The sequence below is a fragment of the Excalfactoria chinensis genome, chromosome Z (genome assembly GCF_039878825.1).
Source record: "Excalfactoria chinensis isolate bCotChi1 chromosome Z, bCotChi1.hap2, whole genome shotgun sequence".
Classification (NCBI taxonomy): domain Eukaryota; kingdom Metazoa; phylum Chordata; class Aves; order Galliformes; family Phasianidae; genus Excalfactoria; species Excalfactoria chinensis.
The window spans coordinates 73,217,498-73,242,049 of record NC_092857.1 but is presented as its reverse complement, the minus strand read 5'-3'; the positions used below and the strand labels follow the sequence as shown (position 1 = coordinate 73,242,049).

General features: G+C 43.9%; 2 protein-coding genes across 3 annotated transcripts in view; one reads left to right on the top strand and one right to left on the bottom strand.

Annotated features, from left to right (window-relative positions):
- Positions 1–6,649, top strand: part of SNX24 (sorting nexin 24) — a 69,383-nt gene extending 62,734 nt beyond the window's left edge. For both annotated transcript variants that reach the window (XM_072359500.1, XM_072359501.1), the window contains 4 exons: positions 1,351–1,445; positions 2,576–2,608; positions 3,031–3,095; positions 5,693–6,649. In XM_072359500.1, coding sequence (XP_072215601.1) covers positions 1,351–1,445; positions 2,576–2,608; positions 3,031–3,095; positions 5,693–5,763 — 264 coding nt within the window. In that variant the 3' untranslated portion in view covers positions 5,764–6,649. The remainder of the gene's footprint in view (positions 1–1,350; positions 1,446–2,575; positions 2,609–3,030; positions 3,096–5,692) is intronic.
- Positions 6,650–7,564: 915 nt separating this feature from the next.
- On the bottom strand, positions 7,565–13,046 carry PPIC (peptidylprolyl isomerase C). The gene is given in 6 exon segments (XM_072360286.1): positions 7,565–8,166; positions 9,055–9,239; positions 10,714–10,807; positions 11,222–11,335; positions 12,887–13,000; positions 13,002–13,046. Coding segments are annotated over 6 exon segments (681 nt in total). The 3' UTR covers positions 7,565–8,037.
- Between the last annotated feature and the right edge of the window lie 11,506 nt (positions 13,047–24,552).

The window sequence follows — 24,552 nt, the reverse complement described above, 5'->3', positions numbered from 1 at the left end:
TGTTTTTTCAGTAGGGCACTAAAAGAGAAGCTGTTTCCTTTTTATTTTTACAGCATATTCTCTTTTTTTTTTCCTGCCAATGACTGCTCCGTGCATCAGCAGGTAACTTTCCTTTGGGACGAAGCTGCCGGGAGGTGCAGATATGAGGTTCCACACCAGCGTTGGGTGCCCTTAGGCATCTTTAAACAACTTCTTATAGCTGTCCGTTTAAATATAATCCATGAGGTGGTTCTATTTGAGCGCGTCGTGGACATTGTTATGCAATTCACACACCCTCTGAATATGTATCCACCTCCACTCCTCCTCCTGTGCATAACCCGACTGCAGAACAAGATAAATCCTGCAGCAGCAGAGTGCTGATTTTACAGAATGCAAACGAAGCGGTATTTTTAATGCACCATCTTCATATAGAGGTGAACTGAAAGGCTTAAAACCCGCCAGCTGCTCAGATCTTTCTTCTGTAAAAGTTGATCGGTCTGTTTCAATCTAGAACAGAAGAATGTACTTTTCCCTGCCATTCATTGTTAGTGATGATGTCAGCTGTGGAAGAAATGTAGATTCTGAATTAATATTTGCAAATATGACAGGAAAAGAAGAAGTATTCACCAAAACAGCTTTGTTTCCAAATGCTTCTCTTTGCATCTTTGCACACTGTATGTAATGTTTACGCGAGCGAGGTTTCCCTTACAAAGATAACCAAAATGTCTCTTATAAAACTTCAGCACGAGCTGCTTTGAACCCGGTGTGGATGACCTCTGGAAGTCTTTTGCAGCCTCATTTCTTTGTGAGCACGTTATCCTCTGCGTGCTGCTGCACCCTCCTAGTACAAAACTGACAGAGCTCTGCTGTTGTATTCACTGAAAGTTGTTCTTACATGATGAATGTGCATATAAGCATGTCATTTATTTGCCACGTGTTTTTAAGCGTTCTTTTGATTATTCTATCCAAAACTGTAAATCATTTTACCTGCAGAAAACCAAAGGAGGGTGTAGTGCTCCCAGCCATTATGTCAGTGCTGGGGAAGAATGTGTCAGGTCTGGCCAGCAGGCCTCTGGTCCCAGTTCCATCTTCAGGAACCATGGCGTGGATGGGGGAGCACACAGCATGCTGATCTGCCAAGCCAAGAGTTTACATTATTAGCACTTCCTAAGACGTGCATTAAAAAGTCGAGGCTTCTTTTTTCTGCCGATGTAGAAATAAAGAGGCAAAATCTAATGATGTGACTAACGGGAATGTTTTGGTAGCTTGAACAGAAAACTGCAATATTTAACATGTAAAAAAACCCACAAAACTCTTGATTTTTTGTTGTCCCTTTTGTGTTTGTTTTTTTGTTGTTGTTGTTTATTACAGACGGTCATTTTGGAAAATGAAGAGCTTCCTAAAATATTCCTCGATTTCCTGAATGTTCGACATGCCCCTACCCTGCCAAAAGCAGAAAGCTGTGGGTAAGCTCTCATTTACTGAAAAATAAACCGAGGCCAGAAAGCCCGTATCCACTCAGTGCTGATGCAACTTCATTGACTTAAAATGGTCTTGCTGCCAAATCTTAATGCCGTAAAACAAATGGGCATTAGGTTCACTGAAGTGTGTTTATATATCTTCAAAACGTGGTAAAACAAATCCAGCTTCTTTAAAGGCAGAAGCAAAGTTTAAAGTAGTATTCTTGGAAAGTAAAGAAGAGATGAAATAGGCTTTTCTCATAGATCTTTAAGCACCTACTTAGGTGAATGTTAGAAGATATTCATAAATACTTCCTGCCTAGAAAGCACTAGGAGCTGGTCACACTGCTGAGTTGTGGAGACAAACCAAAACCACCATGACATATGGAGCTCCAGAATAGAACTGGAGAGAAAGGGATGGACTTCTAGTTACTTCTGCATGGAAATAAACCTTCTGCTGGTTTTCTGTAGGAAATCCTTTTGGCATATCCTTAAACCATTCCCTACCTCCCTGTGTGGGCATTCCCATTAAGATAAGGTCTGCATCATAAGCTATGATTTTTCCCAGGGAATAATTGCTTTGCCATTCTAAAAATGAGCAGTTAAATACTGACATTGCTGTTCAATTATGGCACAGCTAATGTTAAAGATCTGTAGAGATGATTCTACTACAACACATTCATACAGTGCTTCTGAGGGTGATGTGCAGTAGTGAATTTGCTCTGTGTGCAGTGTGGTGTTATCAGCCACAGTACCCTCAACAGCTACTGTATGTGCTAAATCCACATTGCCCATCAATAAATGATCAGGCATTAGTAATGCAGGGACAAGCTGGAAGGCTCGGAGCCTTCACTTGTAGTTCATGATATCAGCCTGTGCCCCAAGTGGGATTGCACCCCTGCCACTTTATAGGTAGGTTATAGGTTATAAACCCGCTGGAGGAGAGTGGATGCTGGTATTTCCAAGCAGTGATAAAATATTGTCTGCTGCATTCGGTGCTCTCACTGCACTATGCAGCAGCTGGCCAGGGGAAGATTGCTCCTTTTGATGGTTCATGAAGGATTTGGGTTGGTTTATTTTTGATTGTGGTATAATTTTATTAATCTTATTGTAATAGAAGTTTCCTTTAATTACAGCTCTTTTGATGAAACAGAGTCTGAAGAATCAAGGTGAGCTCTGTTCTTACTCCTTTTGTGAGGCCAGGTTTGTGAACATATAAATGATGGGCACTTGCTGTATTTTCTTTACAGCTGTTGAAATTAAAGTAGTTTAGCACAGTGTTAAGATTTGTTACATGTCACAGCTGGTTTCATCAGTTCCATTAGCTCCATCTATTGAGCACACCTTGATGCTTGTATTTAGAGCTTCTCTACAAAACCCCATAGAACGCCATTCTAACAGAGCAGAGCAGCTGGCTGAAGGTGGCTGCTGTGAGTGTGCCCACCATGGGAAGGCTGTGAATGGAGCCTGCCTGCAGCAGCAGGATGCAGGGTGGCTCTAAGCCTGGCAACCTGTCTATTGAAGCTGTTTTGTACATCGCTCTGTTCTTACTGTTCCCCAGTACCGACATCTCTGCTCTTCATCTTTGCAGCAAACTGTCCCACCAGCCTGTGCTGCTGTTCCTGAGGGATCCCTACGTCTTGCCTAAAGCCAACGGTAATGAAACTTGTCATCTGTTAACAGTGCTGTATGACCTGCCCTGCACCGCACCGACCGCATTATTATTAATACAAGCCGAGTCAAACAACGCCGGTCTGAAACCTAATAACCTGCCAATAAGGCAATGGCTCTGGAGTGAGGAACCATTACAGCTCGGGATGGGGTGGGTGACTTACAAAAGGGTGGGCTTTTCCTCCTAGTTGTTTCTCAGACGAATCTACTGAGAATTCAAATCAGGAGGCTGAGGACATGGCTTCTCTTTTTTGCTGTTGACCCTTGGGGTTGCCCTGCCTGAAGGGTTTGAACTTAGAGGCCTGGTCCTTTATAAGTGCTTTTTCCTTAAACACCAGTCGATCTGCGGTGAGCGTGTTTGTATTTCCACGTGGGTTATTACTATTTCTTATCATTTATAACCTCTACAGCTCTTGAGAGGGGAAAAAAATAAGAAAAAAGGGGAAAAAAAAGGAAAAAGGAAAAAAAAAAGGAAAAAAGAATGTATACTTTTAAACATAATGGATGTGCTCACAGAGCATTTGTGTTAGCCTTCATCTCTTAATACGTTCTTCAAAAGAGTGTTTGAAATAGCTGGCTATAAACCTTTTTTCCTTTCATTCTTTTAAGTTCTTTGCATTATTAATTTATAGAGCGTATCTTCTGTTCCCTTGATAAAATTAAATATCTGCAGGGATTAAAAAAAAAGAAAGAAAAAACACCATTTTTATGCTGTGTTCCACCCAGATTTGTCATTTTATTGTGAGAACTGTTGCTTTAACTAAACCTCGTGTTAAAACATCAGTTTAGTGAGCCCATATTGCCTATTCCAGTCTTACCGTGCAACACTTGTCTTAACTGCAAACTTGGATTCCTCTAGAAAGAGAGTGTAAACTGTGAGCATCATTCACTTGCACACTGTTTCTGAGAGGTAAAATGGACTTTGTGTTGTTATCTTGAAGCACAAAGATGGTGCCCTGACTTAAGGGTTTGCTGCAAGACCTCTGCTCTACATCCGGAGGTTCTTCTGTGCTGACTCTAAGCTAAGCAGGTATCACATACCTGCAGGACATGCTTCACTGCAGCAATAGATCTAACATACATTAATTCGCTTAAAAGAAGCCGCAAAGCCTCACAGCAGGCCTGATGGTGCAAAGATGTATTTATTTTGTTTTTAATATAGATTTTCCTATATATGCCCTCTGTGGTATCCTACATACTGCACCAACAACCAGTACAAACAGTTTGCTGGAACCACAGCACTCAGTTTAGAAGGGAAGCATCGGACTGCTCTTAGCAGTGTGTTTTAATAACATTAATGATAACGGCAAAGTGTTATCAGGGTAATTTGGGGTCGCTGAGCTCAGCTCGCAGGAGCTGGGGGATTGTTATGGGATTCTAAACATTAACAAATAGTTGGTAGTGATGATTTGCCGTGCAAAGTTACACTGTGTGCATGTTCTTTGTGGTGGAAGTTGCAGTCTGCAGCAGTATCCTAAGATCCTTCTGTTTGTCAAGCCTTTAATACATTTAAAGCAGCGGTGTTAATATGGGATGAAGTGGAATGTTGGAGCAAAGGAGGACGTTTTCTTACCGAGTCCAAGTCTGATTTTTGCTCACCGCTTTAGCTCTGAAATGATACCAAAGGACAAGGGACAGAACTTAATTTGTCGAGCATCTGGTGAGTCTTGTGGATGAAGCATCTCCCTTCTCCGAGCATGCTTTAGACTCACAGCCAAAGGAAGAAGGCTGGTTGGGGTGGAAGGTTATCTATCACAAATAACAGCCTGATCTTTGGGTAGACCCATTGATGCTGTACCAGCAGTTCTGAGGTCGTAAAATGTAAAATCAGAAACTCTTTCTCCTGATGCCCAGTAATTTAAGTCAAACTCATCACCAAGAAGGTGGGAGTTGGATGGAGAATGTGTTTGCTTCAGTAACGTGATTCCTGCCGTTCCTCCGCATGGGTATTTTATTGCCTTCCATCAGGTAATTCCTTCGTGTTAAATGTGACGTGAGGATTTAAGTGCCAGCATCCCACATGGCTATGCTAAGAACATAGTGTTGTTGTTTTGTTCCTCAGTGTATGATAGGGTGACTTGTGTTGGATCAGTCAGACTGACATTTTCCTGCCTCACAAAACCATCTGTATGGTAAAGGCATCCCCCCAGCTCTCCTCAGCCTGAACATCTTTTGCTGTAAACCACAGTGGAAAAACAGCTTTGAAGTATTCCCGGTAGCACTCTTGGAATTCCTTCAAGTATATTGAGATTTTGTTAGAAATTGAATTGCCAGCGTAATCCATCTTCCTTGTGAGAAGAGATTCAGATAAAGAGCGGGAGCCCAGCAGCATTAAGTATGAGAACATCCCTTTAAAATCAATAAGCTACAAATCTGGCAGCGCATTCATGCAATGCCCAGTGCTGCGCTGAAGTGGCTTTAGTGCTGAAACAGCACTACCATTAGCACATCCCCAGCGTGGATAAGCACTTTGGCGACGCAGTAACACAGGTTAGACCAGGCCTTAACCAGTTAATTCTCACTGAACGCCTGTCCCGCAGTGACACCGACAACAAAGCAAGGTTTTCTGTCTTTCTTTACAGATGACTTTCCAAACGTGGTTATAGAAGGCATCCTACATGGAATATTTTATCCTCATTTACTGCCAAGGTAGAAGAGACACGCGGCTGGAAGAAGCTTGAAGCAAGTCTCCAAGTAACGTTTAATCCACTTAGTAAGGAGGAAATGGTGATCTGATTATTGTGCTCAAAATCAAGAGGCACAACCTCGGCTTAACTTCAAGTGTTACTTTTTCTTTCCATCCATGTCACTACTGTTCCTGCTTTTAAAAGGATATGGAAACAACTGTACAGAAGGTAGTTATACCTTGTTGATAGACTCTCTGTGACATTTTAACACTACGAGCTGAAAGTCGTACACTGAATTACGTTGCCCTCTGGAAAGAATTAAAAGCTGTACTTATATTTTCTACCATTTCTATCCTAAATTACACTAAACCTTTTTGCACCAGGCTTTCTCTCAGCACATGGACCCATTGCTGGCAGTGGATGGATTGAAAGTGCTGGCACTGAAGTGAGTGCATGGGAAACTGAAGGATGGTTCGTTTTTCTTAAGTTATTTTCAACCTGGTCCTTAATTATTGGTTGGAGAAGAACCAACGTGGGCATGTGCAGTTGCCATGAGAAGTCATGCTTTTACATCCTCAAATACATAGCTCTCTTAGAAAACTGTCAGGATTTGAGTCACAATGACATTTTCTACCAGGGGATCTTATGCACCTCATTCGGGTGTGAGATATAATCTATGTGCATCCTTAACTCTTCGAGTTACCTTGCAGGCTGTATTCCGTATCTTAACATTTTATGAGTCACGGAGCACACAGCTCTGTGGTAAGCTAAAGCGAGAACATGATCAAGTAGTAACACGGTAAAACTCGTAGGTATATATATATATATACTCGTGTGTATATATATTCAGATTTAACTGGAAAATGTGTTAGAGATTACAAAATAAATTGCTAGAATGTGGATGTACTGCTTCAGTGTATTCTGTTGTGTGTTTTTGTTCCAAGAAGACATTTCTCAGAGGTTCTCAATGAGGTCATCGCATCTTCATGTGATGCACAACAACATACTAGTTGCCTGTCCATTTAAAACCCACAGTACCACGCTTGCTATCTGAATACATTACACTCGTGGAATAGGGAAACTCAACTTGGGCAAAGGCACAAAAGCAGTAATTGCAAAGCTAGGCACTAACAGAATTCAGGAGGCACGTGTATTGCTTCCTGCTGACTGCAAAATCTGCCTTAAAGCAGCTTGGAAATGGTGAAAAGTTTGGATTTGCTTAAAAAATAAAGTATGATGGCAGGAGTCGTTCGTGTGACAGAAGTCACTTTCCTGCCTGGGGGATCCATCTCTAGGAAAGCTTTCAGGTAGGAGTGCAGAGCAATTCAGGTGAGGGATTATGAGACATTGATGCTTTTCCTTCTAGACTTCACTTTCCAGACTCTCTGCAGATTCTTACCTGAAAAGGTTAGGAGGGAAAAAAAACAGCACCAACTTTGTAGACGTAGAATGGTAGTCTGATTGCCTAACTAGGGGAATGTTAGAGGCCACCTTCAGGCTTTCGTGGAATTACGGAATCGCCAGGGTTGGAAAAGACCTCCATGACTGCCCATTTTCTAATTGACAATCCTATGCAGCGAGACAGACCTGCTCCTTTCAGGTGACAGGACTGCCAACCGAACACACTGCGGTTTTTGAAAGACAGCAGGGCTTCATCTGACACGTTAAGGAAATCTGCCACCCTGCTCAGATCTTAAAACCCCATCCGAAAAGCAGCACCCCCTGCATTCAACCATCACCCCTGCATGGTTGGCAGAATCAACCAAAGTGAAAAGAAAGCAAAAAAGGGAGACAAAAATAATAATAATAATAATAATAATAATAATAATAGCTCTTAGTTGTTTATTATTTGAAATCAAAGTTTATTTATTCAAAACATTTCTGTTTTTTGTTTGTTTGTTTTTTCCCCAGAGACACGTACTTAAAAGATGCAGATAGTTTTTTTACAGAAAATTACATTTTCAGATGAAAAAATGGTAGCAAACATGGCAGAAATTTCCAAAGAAAACAAAATGACTGCATTTCAAGCCTCGAGAAAACTGAAGTAGTTCTATAGCCTTATGAGAGACTTTTCTTCACGACCTGGGAATTAGCAGGCTATGCCTTGAGTTCTAAGGCCTGACAGCCCCATCCAGCTGTTATACACTGCCCTATCTTTACGTATTTGGCAACTCAGGAGTATCACCTGCATAAAGCTTAATGTTATTTTAAGGAGAAAACTCTGTGGACGCCTGAAATCAGTCAAAAAACTTAAGACTTAAAAAGGATTACATTGTACTTTCCACTCTCCAGTACTGGTCTCACCAGTCATCGACTTCCACTACGAACGGCTCCTTTACAGCTATTTTGCCGCTGTTCACAATCACGCAGTCATGAAGAGGGCGGTCGTGTTCATCCGTCTGCTGGAGTTCTATCAGATGCACCACAGACTGTAAAAAAATAAAGCACAGATCAGCTGGATCAAGGAAGCGCCACTGGCTCAAGAGTGGCTCACAGCAAGCAGCCGAGCGCTCCTGGTGAGCACTCCTACCTTTATTACATATAGAAGGCAACAGATGGAAGTATTCTACAGACAGAAATTCTAAAGGACGAAATTCAGTTAGAAATACTGAGTACCCGTTTTCTGTCACCTGCCAGTTCATCTAACTAGACTAAAACTCAGTTTACATCTCTCTTCAATTGTTTCTTTCAGCTAATGAGCTCCTAAGAACCAAGTTGGGTATTCAGGATGGGGAGGTTTGCAAACCCCTCCAAGAACTGCCTGCTGCAGCAGGTCGTGTTTCCCCATTTCAAAGTACAGATTAAACGGAGTAATAAGTGACATGGAATTATAAGGAGAAGTATAATCCGTGGGAAATAAATAACACTTCTGAACTTAAATAGTGTTTGGCCCTTGCAGTGGTACACTTGATCAGTTTTGCCGCTGTGTACATGTGGAGGGAACTGACTATCAATTCTTTTCCTTTTTAAGCAGTTCTGAATATACGTTTGTATACCTCACATTCATGTGCCCTAACAGCTGAAGTGTTACCTACTGCTTGCAGAAATGCAATTATTTACTAGTAGGGAGACCTGAACTTAACTCTGCAAAGTTGTCAACATTGACTTTGTTGGCTATTGGTCTGAAGCAGGAAGCCAAAGGGAGGTTTTCAGTTTCTATTTACTTCTGCGACCATCCATCCTTTGGTATCTCAGTTCTAAATCTCCCAGCTTCAAGTTCTTCACATCCACTTTCTACACACTGGATCAACACTCAATTGCTCAAGATAGTCCTGAGTTACATATATAATGCAGGAGAATATTTTCTTTCAGCTTACCATTCCATCAAGGACTTTGCCAAACACTACATGTTTTCCATCTAACCAGGAAGGCTTTGTCACGCTGATAAAGAACTGGGATCCGTTGCTGTCTGGGCCAGAATTAGCCATGCTGACCCATCCAATTCCATAGTGTTTGAGCTTGAAGTTCTCATCTGGAAACCTTTCTCCATAAATGCTTCTTCCTTCGACATAAAAAAATGTATTAACTAACTAAATAACTAAGTAATAAAAGCAAACAACACACAGCCTTGTTAAAAAAAACACCATATACATGGAAAGAATACTTAAGGCTCATGATGCTCTAGCCTCTGAATTTAACAAGCAAATTCAGTATCTTCAAAGATCCTGCTAAGATACATCACTGAGCAACAGTGTACTTCATCTCAGCAAGCTCAAATCACATCATCATGGCCACTAAAAACAAGGTAGCCGTGTTTTGCGGCACCTTTGGTACTTCTGTAACACTTTCTGCATGGTATACTTTTGTATTTCGCCTTGGCCACGTTTATGAAGGCTAGGGAAGCTGGTGTCACAGACTCTGTGTGTATCTGTAGAAACGTTACACAAGAATGTTGGTGTTTTAAAATAGTTCAGAAGCGAAAACATTAGTCATGGTTAAACCACCATAACTTTGACAGGAGAATGCTGCCGCACTCCCTGTTTGCACAGTGCCTGTAGTGATGCTGCCCCAACACACCACCAGTTGCTATCCCAACAAACAGCACTAGCAGGCAAACAAACATTGCCTACCTTTAACGCTAAAACTGTGTCTTTGGTATTTTAGCCTTCCCACTGTTTGCTGCAAGGAAAAGGAATGTTTTCCATTCTGTCCCAGCAGGGAAATCACTAACACTGCAAGCAGACAGCTCAAATCGTAGCACCTGATGAACACGCGTGTAAAGGAAGAGAGGAAATCAGGCCAGAACGCATGCAATGCAAGAGATGCTGCATTAGGACTACTCTCCTGAACTGGCTGATGAAGAGCTGACCTTCTGGAGGTTCAGGAGGCAGTTATAAAAGTAGTAGAAGAAAAAGAGAGTGCAAGACGTTCCTTTCAATTTCTCCATCCCTGCTCTGGATTTCCTGCCCGCAGCACATCTCAGAACGATCCAAATGGCTGAGCTGAGGACCAGAGAGGTGAGGCTGCTCTTCCCCTACCTGCCTTCTCTCAGCGTGCTTTCCTTGCTTTGTCACAGATTAGTTTGCTGCTGGGTGACTGGAATTGGTCGGCACCAACATGCATTCAATGAGTGCTTCAGGGAAGCAGTGCTGTTGCAAAGCGGAGCAGGGGAATGGTGGAGACTTCCATCGTTTGGAGATGGCACACTGTAGGAGCTGCTCAGCTGCTCAAAGTGCTCACCATGCTGCCCACTGTGCAAAGCCAGGCATCCTGACTGGGGAAAGTCACAGATAGAAAGGGCTACCTGCAGAAGCTGAGGAGAAAGGAAGGTCTACGTATGCTTTTATCTGGCAACTCACATCTGTGCTTCTTATCTTTCAAGATGCCTGGAAAAGAACTGGCTGCTTCTAAAATAAGTGCTTTTTTTTTCTCATTTATGAGAGTTGATAGAAAGAAGTGAAAAGCTCTTTTATCCATCTTTTCAGTAGACCCTCACAGAAAGGAGAGAGAAGCCAAAAGCAAGTAATGTATGTTACCTCCTGACCCATCTCCAGCTGTAAAGTCCCCTCCTTGAATCATGAAGTCTTTGATCACACGATGAAATTTACTTCCTTTGTAACCGTACCCTCTCTGAGAAAACGAAATAATGAATGTAACACACAGTTCCATAGGGTGGTATGGAAATACACACGTGGTGCGTGGTCAGCTGATGGAGAACACACCACTGCCTGAGCCAGATGCTGGCAAGGAACAAACAGCAGTGAGATGCGGGTGAGCACAGCCAGGGTACAGGTCTGCCTGACCAGTGCTGACCACGGTGCCTGCACATCTGCAGGGCAGGGACACGCCACGGTGCTGACACCCAGACACACTGATGTCTTGTGAACCAACCTGCAAGGACTTCTGTGTGTCACGCAGCAGAGCACGGCCTTGGGAATGGCACTCTTGCACTGACCGCACTGAGTTGAAGTTCACAACCAGAATGGCACTTAAATACTCGTTTCCCACTCCAAACTTTAGCACAGAAAAGAACTGCAAACCTACTTCTCCAGTAGCCAGCACGATGAAGTTCTCCACCGTTTTGGGGACAACCTTTCCAAACAACCCAATTGTAATTCTGCCAACATCTTTGTCTCCAATCTTCACATCAAAGAACACCTGGACGTATTCGTGAAGTAAAGAGATACAAACAAGAACAGTGGTAAGAAACAGCCTCGCCATTAATGTTACAATCCTCAGGTGCTGGTTTCCTTCCAGCTTCCAAAGCCAGGTTATGCAATGGGGAAAAGGTGGGATGAAAACCCTGCCGCTCCAGCAAGGTGTCCTCTCCCCACATAACAACCCAGAACAGCCCGGAGGAAGAACCAGGCTGCAGTAGAGCTGGCTGCCCAAAGGCTTCTACGTGCGTGCTGCTAAAAGAGTTAAGGCAGATTTAACATAGTTCAGAATATCCGAGTTTGTCTATGAACAGCAGAAATGTTCAAAGAATTACTGGAAATAGGAGCAGCTGTAAGGAAATGAGGCGTCTGAAGAAGTTACATAAAAGCCATTACAGCTTCTAGGAAGCAGCAGCATGTATCCCTATGATGTGGTGTTTGCTGTTCCTCACTGCACTCGACCAAATATTACTAGTCTGCCACTCTAAGACATTAGTCCAATTGCAATAATAAATGACCGCAGCCTCTCCAATGTCAATGCCTCTTTCATGCTTTCCTACCAAACGTTTCTACTGTTTCTTCCTCTTCCATGTGGTTTTGACTGTGGAGCTCCTGGCTAACGTTACAACAGCTTCATAAAGAAAATAGCATTCCTTTTGATGCACCTCATCCATTTCCTTGGCTCCAGGCACCAAATAACATACTTGTTAGATGCGTGGCTCCCAAAGCATTAGAAACAAACTGATTTCCTGGCATCTTTATAAATGCACCTCTCTTCATTTTGCAGCCAGCTCTCTCTAGGTACGGATGTAGAGAAGAAAGAAACAAACCTGTGCAGGTTTTCTGAACGCCCCTTATTTTCTATGGAAATCTCACCCAGGCAGAGCAGCTGGTGACACAGCTAAGGCTGCCAGCAATGCCTGCAGGCAGCAGCACTATCAAATGCACGCACAGGGCATGGAGACGAGAGCTCCTGCCCCGAACTGCAGCCAGACAGGACGCACTGCAAGCGGCAGAGCTGCACATGAAAACACCTCTTCTACCTGCAGCGTTAGGAAACGTTTCCCAACACCCAACCTGAACCTCCCCGGGCAGCACTTGGGGCCACCGCCTCTCCTTGACTCCATTGAAAAGCGAAGGAGCCGCTGCTGAGCGGTCAGACAGGGCAGCCCCCAACTTCCAAGCACAGAAGCTGCAGTTGTTAATCGCCGCAACGGGGCGGACGCGGAGCGGGCAGCGGGGCAGCCGGGCGGGAGGGCCCGACTCAGCGCCGGCTGCGGGCTGGGAGCAAGCGGAACTGCAAAGCGCCGGCGGGATGCCGTAATGGAAACGGGGAGGCGAAGCAGCGGCAGCCCCAACGCGGGGCGATAGGCCGGGGGGGGCCGGGACGCCCCACGCCGCTCCCCGGGCTCGGCCGCGCGGTCGGGGCGGCATCAGCGTAGCGCGGCCTCCGGGCGCCGCTCCTCGCAGCCCAGGCGAGGCGGCCACAACAAGCGGGCCGCCGCAGCGCAGAACGACCCACCGCCTCCCGCCCGGCCCGGCCCGGAGTCACCTTGGCCGTCACGCTCGGTCCCCTCCTCCGGAGCCCCTCGGCCGCCGCGGCCAGCAGGCAGAGCCAGGCGATGGCGCCGAACGCCGTCAGCCCACGGGCCATGGCGAGACACAACGCTGCGGCGCCTGCGCCCGCCGCCCCGCGGCTCCTCCCGCGCCATGTGGCACTGAGGGGCCGCTCGCCCCGCCGCCCCGCTTCGTGTGTGGGGAGGAGCGGCGGGAGGGGGCCGGCCTGTATCTGCCGCTAGCAGGAATGGAGCTGTGGGAAAGGCCCGCTGTGCTCATCCAGTCCCAACCCCCCGCTGTGTGCCAGGCTGCCCAGAGCCACAGCCAGCCTGGCCAGTTTCATCTGAAGGGATTCAGCTCGTGCATGGCAAGGCCTCTGCAAAATGCAGGAGGTGAGAAACTTCATCCCCACTGGGGTAGTGGCGCAGGCACAGTTTGTGTGTACAAGAAAAGCACAAAACCGAGGGAAAATCAACAAGAGAAGACTTACTTTCCATCCTCCCCAGCCTGGTAGGATTCTGTTCACCTCTTTGGTAGCGATAACTGGAAGGCCTTGGTTGTCATTTCTGTGCACTAAGAACCCCATTTCACATGGCTCGAGTATTAGAGCAGGCGCTACCTGGCTGTGTAGCTTTTAATTGCAGTGTCACCTTTCTCCTTGAAACCCCCAAGTAGAAATCACAAACGGGTGCGCTGCCTCTCCTTGTTAACAGACCAATGGCACAGGGCTGCTGCGACAGTAAGAACGGGTCGTCCACTGGGAGGGTGTTTTAAATCTGCCTCGTGTTTGTGACGTGGATCTCGTGGCGTTTTGCAGCGCAGCGCTAGCAGATGTCTGCTGTTTTGGTGCTTGTTGTCTTCTGCAGTCATCAAGCCTTTAAGAGAATGAATGGCTCTACTGCCTGACAGCCTCCCGTTTCAGTAATGGTATTTGTAACGAGGTGTTTCATCGCTTCTGAGAGAGTTTTTACAGTTTAAAATGGGTACAGAAGAGAGATATATGAAGCGTTCCGCATCTGACACTTTCTGATTTCTGGTGGTACGAGCACTGGCAGTAATTCCAGCACTTCCTTTCAGCCGTATGGCATTTTAGTGCACTATGATTTATTGCAGCGATACAGAAATATTTCATATCCAAACTGCTCTAGTATATCATGTTATACAGGTAGAAAGAATTCTGGGCATGACATACATAATAATAATGCTTTATGGGTCTGTAGGCACTTTCATCAATGTTAACTGCTTGACAGTTGCCAGAATGAAACTTGAAGTAAGTACTGTGTTCTGCAGATGAGCTTTTATCTTTATTTCCTCGCTTTGAAACAGGTTGGTGATTCTCAGACCTGGATGGCTGGACGTGTGTCATCATTACCAGCCTCAGCCTCAGCCCGTATTGCTTCACAAACCCTCTGCAGTGCTTCTCTCGAGATATGATCCATCGTGGACAGAGCGATTATGTTTAAAGCCAAACTTTAGTCCCCATAAAGACTTAAGAAATGACACCGCTTCATCTTACGCATTGCCTGTGTTATAATACAGTTAAAAGCTATAAAGTATCGAGGTGGTGGCGATGGTCTGTACTTCTAAGAGACCATGGTTAAACAAGACAGCAGTTTAAGGTCCACGAACTGTACGTCACTATCTATGGCCTTCGTGAATAATGAAGAAATAAGTTTATGGGGAGTTTTGTTTGTATTTTATTCTTTTTTTTTCCCTTTTTTTTTTGTCTTTTCCTTTATGTAACTTCAGAAAAATTGAGTGTATCATATCTGCTGTCTCTTCTACTAAATCACTTGTAAACTGGCTTAGACTTCTCCTGTCATCCGGTGCACTTACACAAAATGAATGCGTCCCATGCTCTAGATAAGTGTCTTCCTTTCGGTGAGTAGTTTTCAAGCTTTCTAAGTGTTGTATCCCGGCGCAATTTGAAGTGTCATCCTTTCCACTCTAATGGTCAAAGCATTTATTTAGGTGATACTGGCAACGTGTTTTCAAAATACTGCAGCTGGAGCCAGAACCGGTTTTGCTTTGAGCCCATTTGTTTACAGGATAGCCCAGCTATCTGTAATTGCACATCACGCTGCAGTGGGCATTTAGCACATAGTCATTCATTTCAGTCTGTTCTACATGCAGCCTGCAGTTGCTTAAAATTCCATAGGGCAAAAATATATATATAGGAGCTGTAGCAGTAGTGTCTAGCTGTAAGGAGGGGTGCAGGCAGTTCTCTTGGTTTTCAAAGCAACAGAGTTAAAACTTCTTCATAGTACCTCAGAATTATGGTGATATATATTTCTTATTGCTCTGATTACGACTTAGAATAAACATTCCAGCGCTCCAAACACTTCTGCTCATCGTTTGACTTTGGCTGTGGTCTCACATCCATAGAAGTGCTTACACCTGAAGGTCAGTACAGGAGTGTTTGAAGGCTGGGCCTTTCTCAGGGAGCTCCAGTAATTGCAAATGGGACCCATGAGATAGTGAAGTCCAACTCCTGGATCCACACAGGACCGCTCATAAGTCAGTCCCTGTATCTGAGGAAGCTGTGATTATTTCTAGCCCAATAGCACCCAAAGGTGAAAATCAGGAGATGCAGTTTGCAGCCCTGGGCTCTTATGGGAAAAGAGGATTCCTTCCCTTAAAATCCAAACAAGGAGTTCAGAAAGTTGTGCAACAGCATCCTGTCTCACGACTGCAGTAAAGAATTGGTCCAAACTTGCCATTTAACTTCTGAGATTTTTAGTCATTGTTAAGTAACACTGAATGATCTTGTTGATGTTTTGTAGGTTTTTTTTTAATCATAGGGGGATGGGTTCATTCACCTAGGAAGGAGAGAGGTTCATTGGGTTCATTGATTGATTAGGAGGTAATTAGCAACTCAGAACTGCCATACTCAGCCTTGAGAGAGCACACAAATGGGGCTGGAGACAACCTTCCAAACAGCAGAGAGGGCTGCAGAAGTGAAGAGGAAAAGTGGGTCTTGCATCTACTTAAGATGGAAGCGACATCAGCGTGCGTTATCTCCTGGTTAAGGAGCAAAGAAAGCAATCAGATGTTTAGAGGAATTTCATGTGAACAAAAATGATTTCGTTCAGAAAAGACCTTCTCCGAACCAGGGGTAAAGGTGCTTCAGAGATGGTTTTATAAGGACAAAAAATAACTTTGGTTTGTTTCCAGGTGAGGATAAGTGATGCTTTTCAGCTTACCTGGGAGCCTGCTGTGCTGACAGAAGCATGATGCTAGCTTTGTTAGTACAGAAAATATGGCTTAGAAGATACAAAGGGAGCAGATATGTGTAATTTCAGGCTCTGTAGTTCAGCATTGTTACTCAAATGCTAGCAGTGTGACCAAGGACCCCATCTACTTAGTTTTTCATCTGGATCTCTCCTTAGTGAGATGCAGCGTTATGCTAAGGATGAATCCATTTGCTGTCTGATAGGGTGTGCTAGGAAAGCTGTCTGCACAGACTTGGGGCCACTTCCTCATCTGTGTCTTTCCTCCTAATTTTGAAAGAGATTCATATTTATGCACATTAGCTCTGTGTTTGTATGGGCACTGTAGTGGGGTTTCTCTGCAGAGGTGTTGTGGCTGAACATTGAAGCTCTTCTTTCCCTATCGGTTGTATATTTGAAGTTGATTGTCCTATTTTAAACCATATATTTCATAAAAATCCCACTAGATCATGTTTTCCAAATTCTGCGTTTCAAGCCTGTTAACTTCTTTCAGCAGTTACCCTTACCATAGGGCTTTATGTAGTGCTGGCAGTAAGTGGTAAAATGCATGTGTTATTTTTGGGAAGGCGGTTCTTGTTCCTTTGGAAATAACTCTGATTTTTAGTTTTAGAGAGCTGTGCCAATGGCTCTGGCCTTCATATTTACAAGTCAGGTGTTCACAGGTGATGGAAGGAGCTCAGCTTTACACTCCTGTCACCAAAGAGATCCCAGGAGACCCAATGCAGGGAGAAGCTGTGGGTTCCTTACTCCCTCTTTGCTTTGGGAAGGCAGGTTTCAGGCACTGGGGAACTTTTCCATTGTGTTTCTAGACTTAGGAGCATTAGGGTGCTGGAATGGAGCAATGCTTTAAAGACCTTTTAAAAGTGCGAACAAACCCCTGTGCACCCTGAAGACTCTGCCAAGCATTTTAAAAGCAGAACTTCCTACAAAGTACACTGAATATACATAATGCATGGAAGGGCAATTGTCCAGAATGACGGTTTGCTTACACTGCTGTCACTTCTCAATATTCAATTTATCAAAAATAGATGCTAACAACATGTTTTATGTGCTGCGTTGTCTAGTGTAACTATAATACCACTGTAACTTTTGTTACTCTCTCAGTCCTTAAACTGCATCATGCTTTGCTGGATGCCAGATTTTTGTCTCTGGGAGCGTACCTTCATTATGTGTTTTGGATGGCACTTCTCACACAACTGTGTTTGACAAAGTAATGGCCTGGGTGGTGAAACAAATTACAGAATCTCATGTGCATTATTTAATTCATTCTGTTCTAGATAATCCTCATTAAAGGCTCAAAAGCCCTACTTTGATTATTGTTTTCAAGTTCGAAATAGACCTTAGGGGGATTCCACGAATGCTACCTGGAAGCTGGTTTACTCCTGTCCAATTTTATGTCTCTTAAAATATGTCCCTGGTTTCTAGCAGAAGCAACAAGAGTAGAAATAGAGCAGATGTTTCTTTGATTGTATCTTGACATAGGGATATGTCGATGGTATTCTTAGAAATAGAGAGATTTTGGCTTGGCAAACTACTGGTGGCATTTTTCTTCTCATTAAAACTTCAGATTGATAAAGTCCATGTACTGCTCTGCTCTAAAATGCTCAGGCTTTTTTAAACATTAGCATTCTTATCATTTCATTGGCACTGCAGGCTTCTAGGGAACTTGCTTTCTCCAGATCTCTTCCTTCATGTCTGTCCTTCCACCAGCCTGACAAGTGAGAAAAAATTCGCCCCTAAGACTGCCAGTTGTGGCTGCTGCTCAAGGCAGGGGATTACAGCGAATGCTTAAAATTCAGTTCCAGGAAAGCTTTTTTCCTTTTTAGGGCTATGCCCTGTCTCCCTCTCGGTTGGCAGAAAACCCAGCACTTTCTTAGATTTAGCAATGTTTTCTGTCAGAATTCTCTAACTTCAGACAGCATTGCCAGGGAAGTGACAGCTTTATATGTATCCCTCTGTAAAAAAAGCCTAGTGCTGTTGTAAATCCAGAGTTTATTCACAACTGTTGTGCTAACACATGCTATAAAGGCAGATTGATACATCACGTGAACTGCAAACTACTGTTTTCACACTTAGGACACCGATCTGAAAATCTGAACCAGTAAATCTTCTTAAACATGAAGACAGAATTTGGTACTCATTTCATAAACATGTTGGCTATGTATATAGTGTCTAATGCAGCAAATGTTCCTCTGGAGGACAAACAATGTCATGCACAGCAAAAGTGTTATCCTTCAATGACGTGGCTCGTAAATTATAATGTCATTAGGAACTCAGATTCAAATCATTTAGAAAAGCAAAATGGGTGTTTGAAATGTTAAATTAGAACTTGGATCTTTTTTCTGCCTCTCTAGCATTGTGTAAACCCTGTTCTTACATACCAGCATTTGCCTCTGTCGAAGCAGGATACTCGAGCCCATGAATGGCGCGTCTATGAAGCCTTCCAGCAGGGGTGTCCTTGTTGGCTGACCTTCCCTTCCACTGTTTTCCATCTGTGATGCCTCACCATTAACTGTATGTTCTTTTTGAGTAGGATTTTTACATTTGGTGGTGTAGGATTTGTCCGTTTTGCAGTCTGTAAGGACTGACTTGGCTAGGGATGTTATTCTACCGAGACAAAAAGGGTCTATATGTATTCATTTCTGCCAGAAGGTAAGAGTGGTAGAAGAGACATTTCACAGTTACCATCTGATTAAGTGAAGCTTATCCGTAGTTGTGTCTGAACCTCTCACCAGCTCAAAGATAGAGGCGATTGGCGTGTCTGCGTTCAGACCTAGGACAGGCCACTGTGTTACTGCAGATATTATCACAAGTCGTATTTCAGCCATAGCACGAGTGAGCAGAATTGTCAAGTGTCCCAGCCCCGACTGCTAGAGGAAAATAAGATGGCTGTGGCCTCTGGGTCAATTCAATAGAACGAACTTCTCAGTGAGAGCTGGAACAGGGAGCAGGTCGTCTGCGAGGGACAGCTGGGAAGGCAGGCACAAGTTCAGACTGCAGCAAGCTGGCATAAACATGAAGAGCCTTCGAGTTTTCTTTCCTTTCTTTCCCACTGAATTTATGAGATTTATGGAAAGTGCCAGCACAGTAACTTATCACTACCTTGTTACTGCAGAGATCAGCAGCTCAGCTGCAGCTCCATCTGTATTTTTCAATAGTTACCATTGTGAGAGGAAGTGACGAGTCTTCACTGGAGTTTATTCCAGCAATACAGTGCCAGCTGTGTCCCTCTCTTCCAGGGAATGCTATAATACATCAGGATGTAGGCAAGAAGTCGAGTGCAATTAGGTCACGCTGAATCGTGGCAAACTGAAAGCTGTGCTGTAGAACTACCTGCCTATTTCCAGCAGTAAGAAGATGTCTGTGTCACTGGATGAAGCCCGTGTGAAACTGGATAATCAGGCAGTGTCAGTATGCCATATATAACCTTTAACTCGCCTGGAACCTGTGTCTTTTCCTGCTGGACAGGAAAAGCCAGCTGTGAATTTTATTGATATCTTGAACAGGGCCCAGCTGCTTCAGTTGGAGCTGGCTGGCTGAGGCCACTGCAAACGCATCTGAATTCGTGTTCACCTTTGCATCCACTTTTCCAGCAAAATCATCTCCAGTGTCGTGAGTTTTCTCAGTGAGCTGAATAAGATAAAGAACAATTATCCATCCCTAAGCCTGTTCTTCCATAAGACCTGGCAATGTTCTCTGTATTTACCTGGCAGTAATGTCAGCAAAACAGGTAAAAAAGTATTCAAAGCTACGTTTTCTTCTGACCTGAAGAATCACACAAGTAATCACGGTTGCCATCATTAATATCATGCATGTCATGGCTATAAAATCGAGTGTATACTCAGGGTTCGATCATAGAATCCTAGAATGCCTTGGGTTGGGAGGGCCCCGAAGGATCATTAAGTTCCAGCTCCTGTGCTGCAAGTAGGGTTGCTATCTGCTAGACCAAGCACTAGATCAGGTTGCCCAGGGTCCCATCCAACCTGGCCTTAAACACCTCCAAGGATGGGGCGTCCACAACTACTCTGGTCAACCTGTTCCAGAACCTCACCACTCCTTCAGTAAAAAACTTCCCTGACATCTAATATAAATCTTCCCTCCTTTAGTTTAAAACCATTTCCTCTTGTCCTATCACTATTTACCCACATAAAAAGTTGATTTCTCTCATGTTTATAAACACACTTTATACACTGGAAGGCAGCTATGAGGTCTCCCTGCAGCTTTCTCTTTTCCAGGCTGAACGAGCCCAGTTCAGTCAGCCTGTCTCCATAGGAGAGATGCTCCAGCCCTTCAGTCATCCTTGTGGACCTCCTCCAGACTTTCCTTTCTTCTAAAGGTCCACATCATCTCTATGTTGCAGGCCCCAGACTTGGATGGAGTACTCCAGGTGGGGCCTCATGAGGGCAGAATAGAAGGCATCATCATCTCTCTGTCTTTGAAAGAAACCTCTGAAAATGTGACCCAAAAATGTGCGTGGGAATGGAGTAAGCAGGCTAACAGAGGCAATGAGTACCTGGCCTGACTTTACGTGTCATCAAGGTTGCCACTGACTTAAGGAGGCCACCAGTTAGGTGTGAAAGTCTGGTATGAGGAGCTGCTTGGACACCTAGTTCAAAGTAGTGCTACTATTGGTTGACTGTAGACAGCTATATCAATTATTGTGTTCTAGACAGCACACATCATTTTTAGCCCCATCTTATGATGGGTGTCATAATTTCTGTGGGACCCAGTGAACAGATTTTCTGTAGTTGTTCTTCAAGCAGCTGTTTATGATGATGCCAGCTCACTTCTTCACAGCCTTGTTCTCAAGGTTGAAACAGGTTGAAGTATCCATGAAAAGATGATCAGAACATGATTATTCTGTATGCCATTTTCCCCTGAGGGATCTCAAAAGCACAAAAAGAAGACGAATGGAAGAGTAAGAAAAATTTGCACTCAGAAGTATACCATGCTGTCTGTTTCCTTTTTCACTTGAAGACAAAGTGAAGGTGTTAAAGTTTCCTGCTGATAACTCGTAACAGTGGTGGCTCTGTTAGGTGTACAAGTCCTTGGGTGTAAAAGGGGTGACATGAAATTCAGTTTTTAACTCAAGTTCTTGTTGAACAAAATACCCGAGACACTTTTATTTTTAGGAAGAAACAGGCTGAAAACGTTAAGAATGGATATGCTTTTTATTTCCAAGAAATGCGTGCACGAGTCATGTAGACGTAACCTTTTCCATGATTGTAATCTTAGATAGCTTATTTCCATTATTTTCATTTCTTTTTAATTCAGCCAGTCTTCCTGGCCTGGTGAAATTACGTTTTGACTTGTTTGTGTTCAACCACATAGGTAATAGGAGTAGCAGTACAGGATTTTGTGAAAAACAGAGAAATAGGATATACTCTTTGGGGGCCAGGGGACTTTTTCCTTTGCTCTGCAGGACTGAAGTGGATGTTCCAGAAGGTGCCAGCTGAGAGTCACCTCAATTTGTTAACAGAGCCTGAGAGATCAGAGTCATAGAACAGCCTGAGTTGGAAGGTCCCCTTAGGGTCACTGAGCCCCAGGAGTTCCATAGATGCAGAGCTGCTTTCAGAGTTCAGCTGATTTTACTGTATCCATTTTCCCTTCCTGAATGTAAAGCCCGGGAGCCAAGAGCCATATTTATTCACCAAGACAAATGTGGTCAAACGTTCTCATGGTTTCATTAGTCCGATGTGCAAACGTAACGTATCTCCAGATAACAGCGCTGTGACTGTGGTGTTACATCCAAAGGTCATTAAAGGAGTGATTCCTACTGAATTTCAGGGGAAAAGAAAGAGGGAAAACATCAAGAGCTTTTGTGTTTCTCAGATTTACTCATGAAACTTCTCCAGAGAAGATCTCTGCTGTAGATGGAATCGAACAGAAAAGGAATGAGTCCAAGCAGTCAATCACTTCAGAATCTGTTGTGATAACACTAGGCTCCCTTTTTACATATCATGTATGCTGCTGAGGGTTAGGAAGTGAACACTGCTGGTGTGATTATTCTCTATCTCTGTAACTGTGTCTTGTTTTTCATTCTTTCATAGCCATGCTTCTTAACATGCTTTTCCTTAAGAAAGAAAGACCTTTTCTCCAGTAGTTGAAGAAGGGGTCAGGTATGTGAATAAAAACCAGAGGAGATGGTACAGGGCCCAGGGCATGGCCTATGGCGTGCTACTGTCAGCAAGGAAGACTGTTAGGAGCCAGCCTGTGATACACCAAAAACTGCAACGACAAAAATGCAAAACTCCAAAGGGAGCCCTTGAGTCCTTATGGATGCAACAAGAGTAGCTTGAGTCAGAAACAATACAGTGTAATGATGATCTTCAGTGTTGTACCTACTCAGACTGGCGATGCACTGGAACAGGTTGCCCAAGGAGGCTGTGGATGCCCCATCCCTGCAGGCATTCAAGGCCAGGCTGGATGTGGCTCTGGGCAGCCTGATCTGCTGGTTGGCGACCCTGCACACAGCAGAGAGTTGGAACCAGATGAGCACTGTGGTCCTTTTCAACCCAGGACATTCTAGGACTTTATGATTCCATGACTTAGTTGTGGGTTGTGCAGTTTCCCACAACTGTGGACTGAGATAGAAAGGCTAAGAGCGATCTACTTGGTAAATTGTGTTATTGTTTTCTGCAAAACATTCAGGTAATCGAGCTAAACCATGCAGCTGTGCTCACACAGCACAATTCTTGCTAAAAACATTCTTGCTGCTCTGTGTTTTTCTCCAGAAATTTTTTGCATTTTTCTCCCCTATAGCATCATTAATTTGTATTAAGTAATGTATCAAACCAGAAAAACAAGTTACTATTTATCATCATTTTAATGTTAAAATGTGTACTCTAGGCCAGCTTTAATGCTGGAGTGGATGATCAGAACCCATTTCTCACTCCCCAGGACTAGAGAAGTGTGGACAGACTTATTAATAAGAGATTGATGTAGGACCATAAAAATCATTTGGGGCACAGGCTGCCCAGAGGCTGCAGGGTCTCCTCCTTGTGGAAGGTGTTCAGAAGCTGCCTGGAGTGGTGCTGGGCACCCTGCTCTGCATGTCCCTGCTGCAGCACGGGTTGGGCCACATGGACACACAGCTCCCTGCCAGCCTTGACCATCCTCTGCTTCCATTAACCTGTTTTCACCACAAATACGAACTGCTGTCACCTGCTGCGTATGGCCCTTTCTGTTGATACATTATAATGTGATTTCCCAGCATGTCCAACTGCGCCGTATGATTCACCCAGCATAAGAAATATCAGAATTATTGCCATATGCTCTCTGTCTTTAATCTTACAAAAATAAACACCGAAGCCATTGAGGGTGTAGCAGATTGCTCAGTTGCCTAAAACAGAACAAACAGTGATGTGGTATCCCCTTCTTCACCATGCAACGGTAACATGCAGTTAAACCCCCAGATCTTAAATGTCCCATTCTCAGAGTCAGCTCCAAGGACAACGGCGTACTTCATGACCTAGCTGCTACAAACAGGACTCTCAGTCTATGTTTCAGACCCAAAGACTCTCTTCATCGAATTCAAGAGAACTGGCAAGGAAAACTGATCAACTTTTTGACCACTTTCCACTGAATTTCCACTGTGAAATTCATAAAATGAATAGCCTGAATGCTTCAATTCTGTGGCTACTACCAGTTGGGGTTCATAAGACTACTATATAGTTTTTCTCACGTTTGAAATGAAGCTGTCATCCTTTTGCTCTCTGTAAGAACATCACTCATTCATTGGGAGTTATTAATGCAATATATGCTGTGTACTTTGTGCAACAGGCTTTGATAGAAAAATAATATCTAGGACTCTTGGATCTTGCCACCCAGAGTTGTGTATTTTCGTAGAAAGATGCTCTTGCTGTGTTGGAAGAAAGGTTTGTCCTATGATGGTCTATAGGTTGCTGTTTGACTTTCTTTTCCAGGGTTAGGCATTCTGGTTATTTTAGTGTTGTAAAAGAAACAAGCCTAGAGAAACAAGCACAGAATCAAAATTGCTGTGAATATTAAAATTACAGGTTGTACAGTGTTACAGAATCGCAGGGGTTGGAGGAGACCTCAGGGGATCATCGAGTCCAACCACCCCGATAACATCAGTTCCCTACAATAGGCTGCACAGGTAGTTGTCCAGGCAGATGGATTTTTTTCCCTGCTATTTCATCCCTCTCATCCTTTTTTCCCACTTGACACTGTGCTAACATCAGTTAAATACCTCCGAGCCATCCCACTTGAAGGCAAACAATACAGAACTGAAGCTGTACCAACATGAGTTGTCACCTCAGAAGCACCAGATGTGTGGATAGTGCCCTACAAGGTCATCCTTTCTTTGGTTGCTGGGAATGAGTTGTGACGGTGTGATCTCTATTTGCAGCTGACTGCAAAAGGCAGAGGTACTGGAAATGGGAGATTCCAATCTGTTAATTCTGTTCTG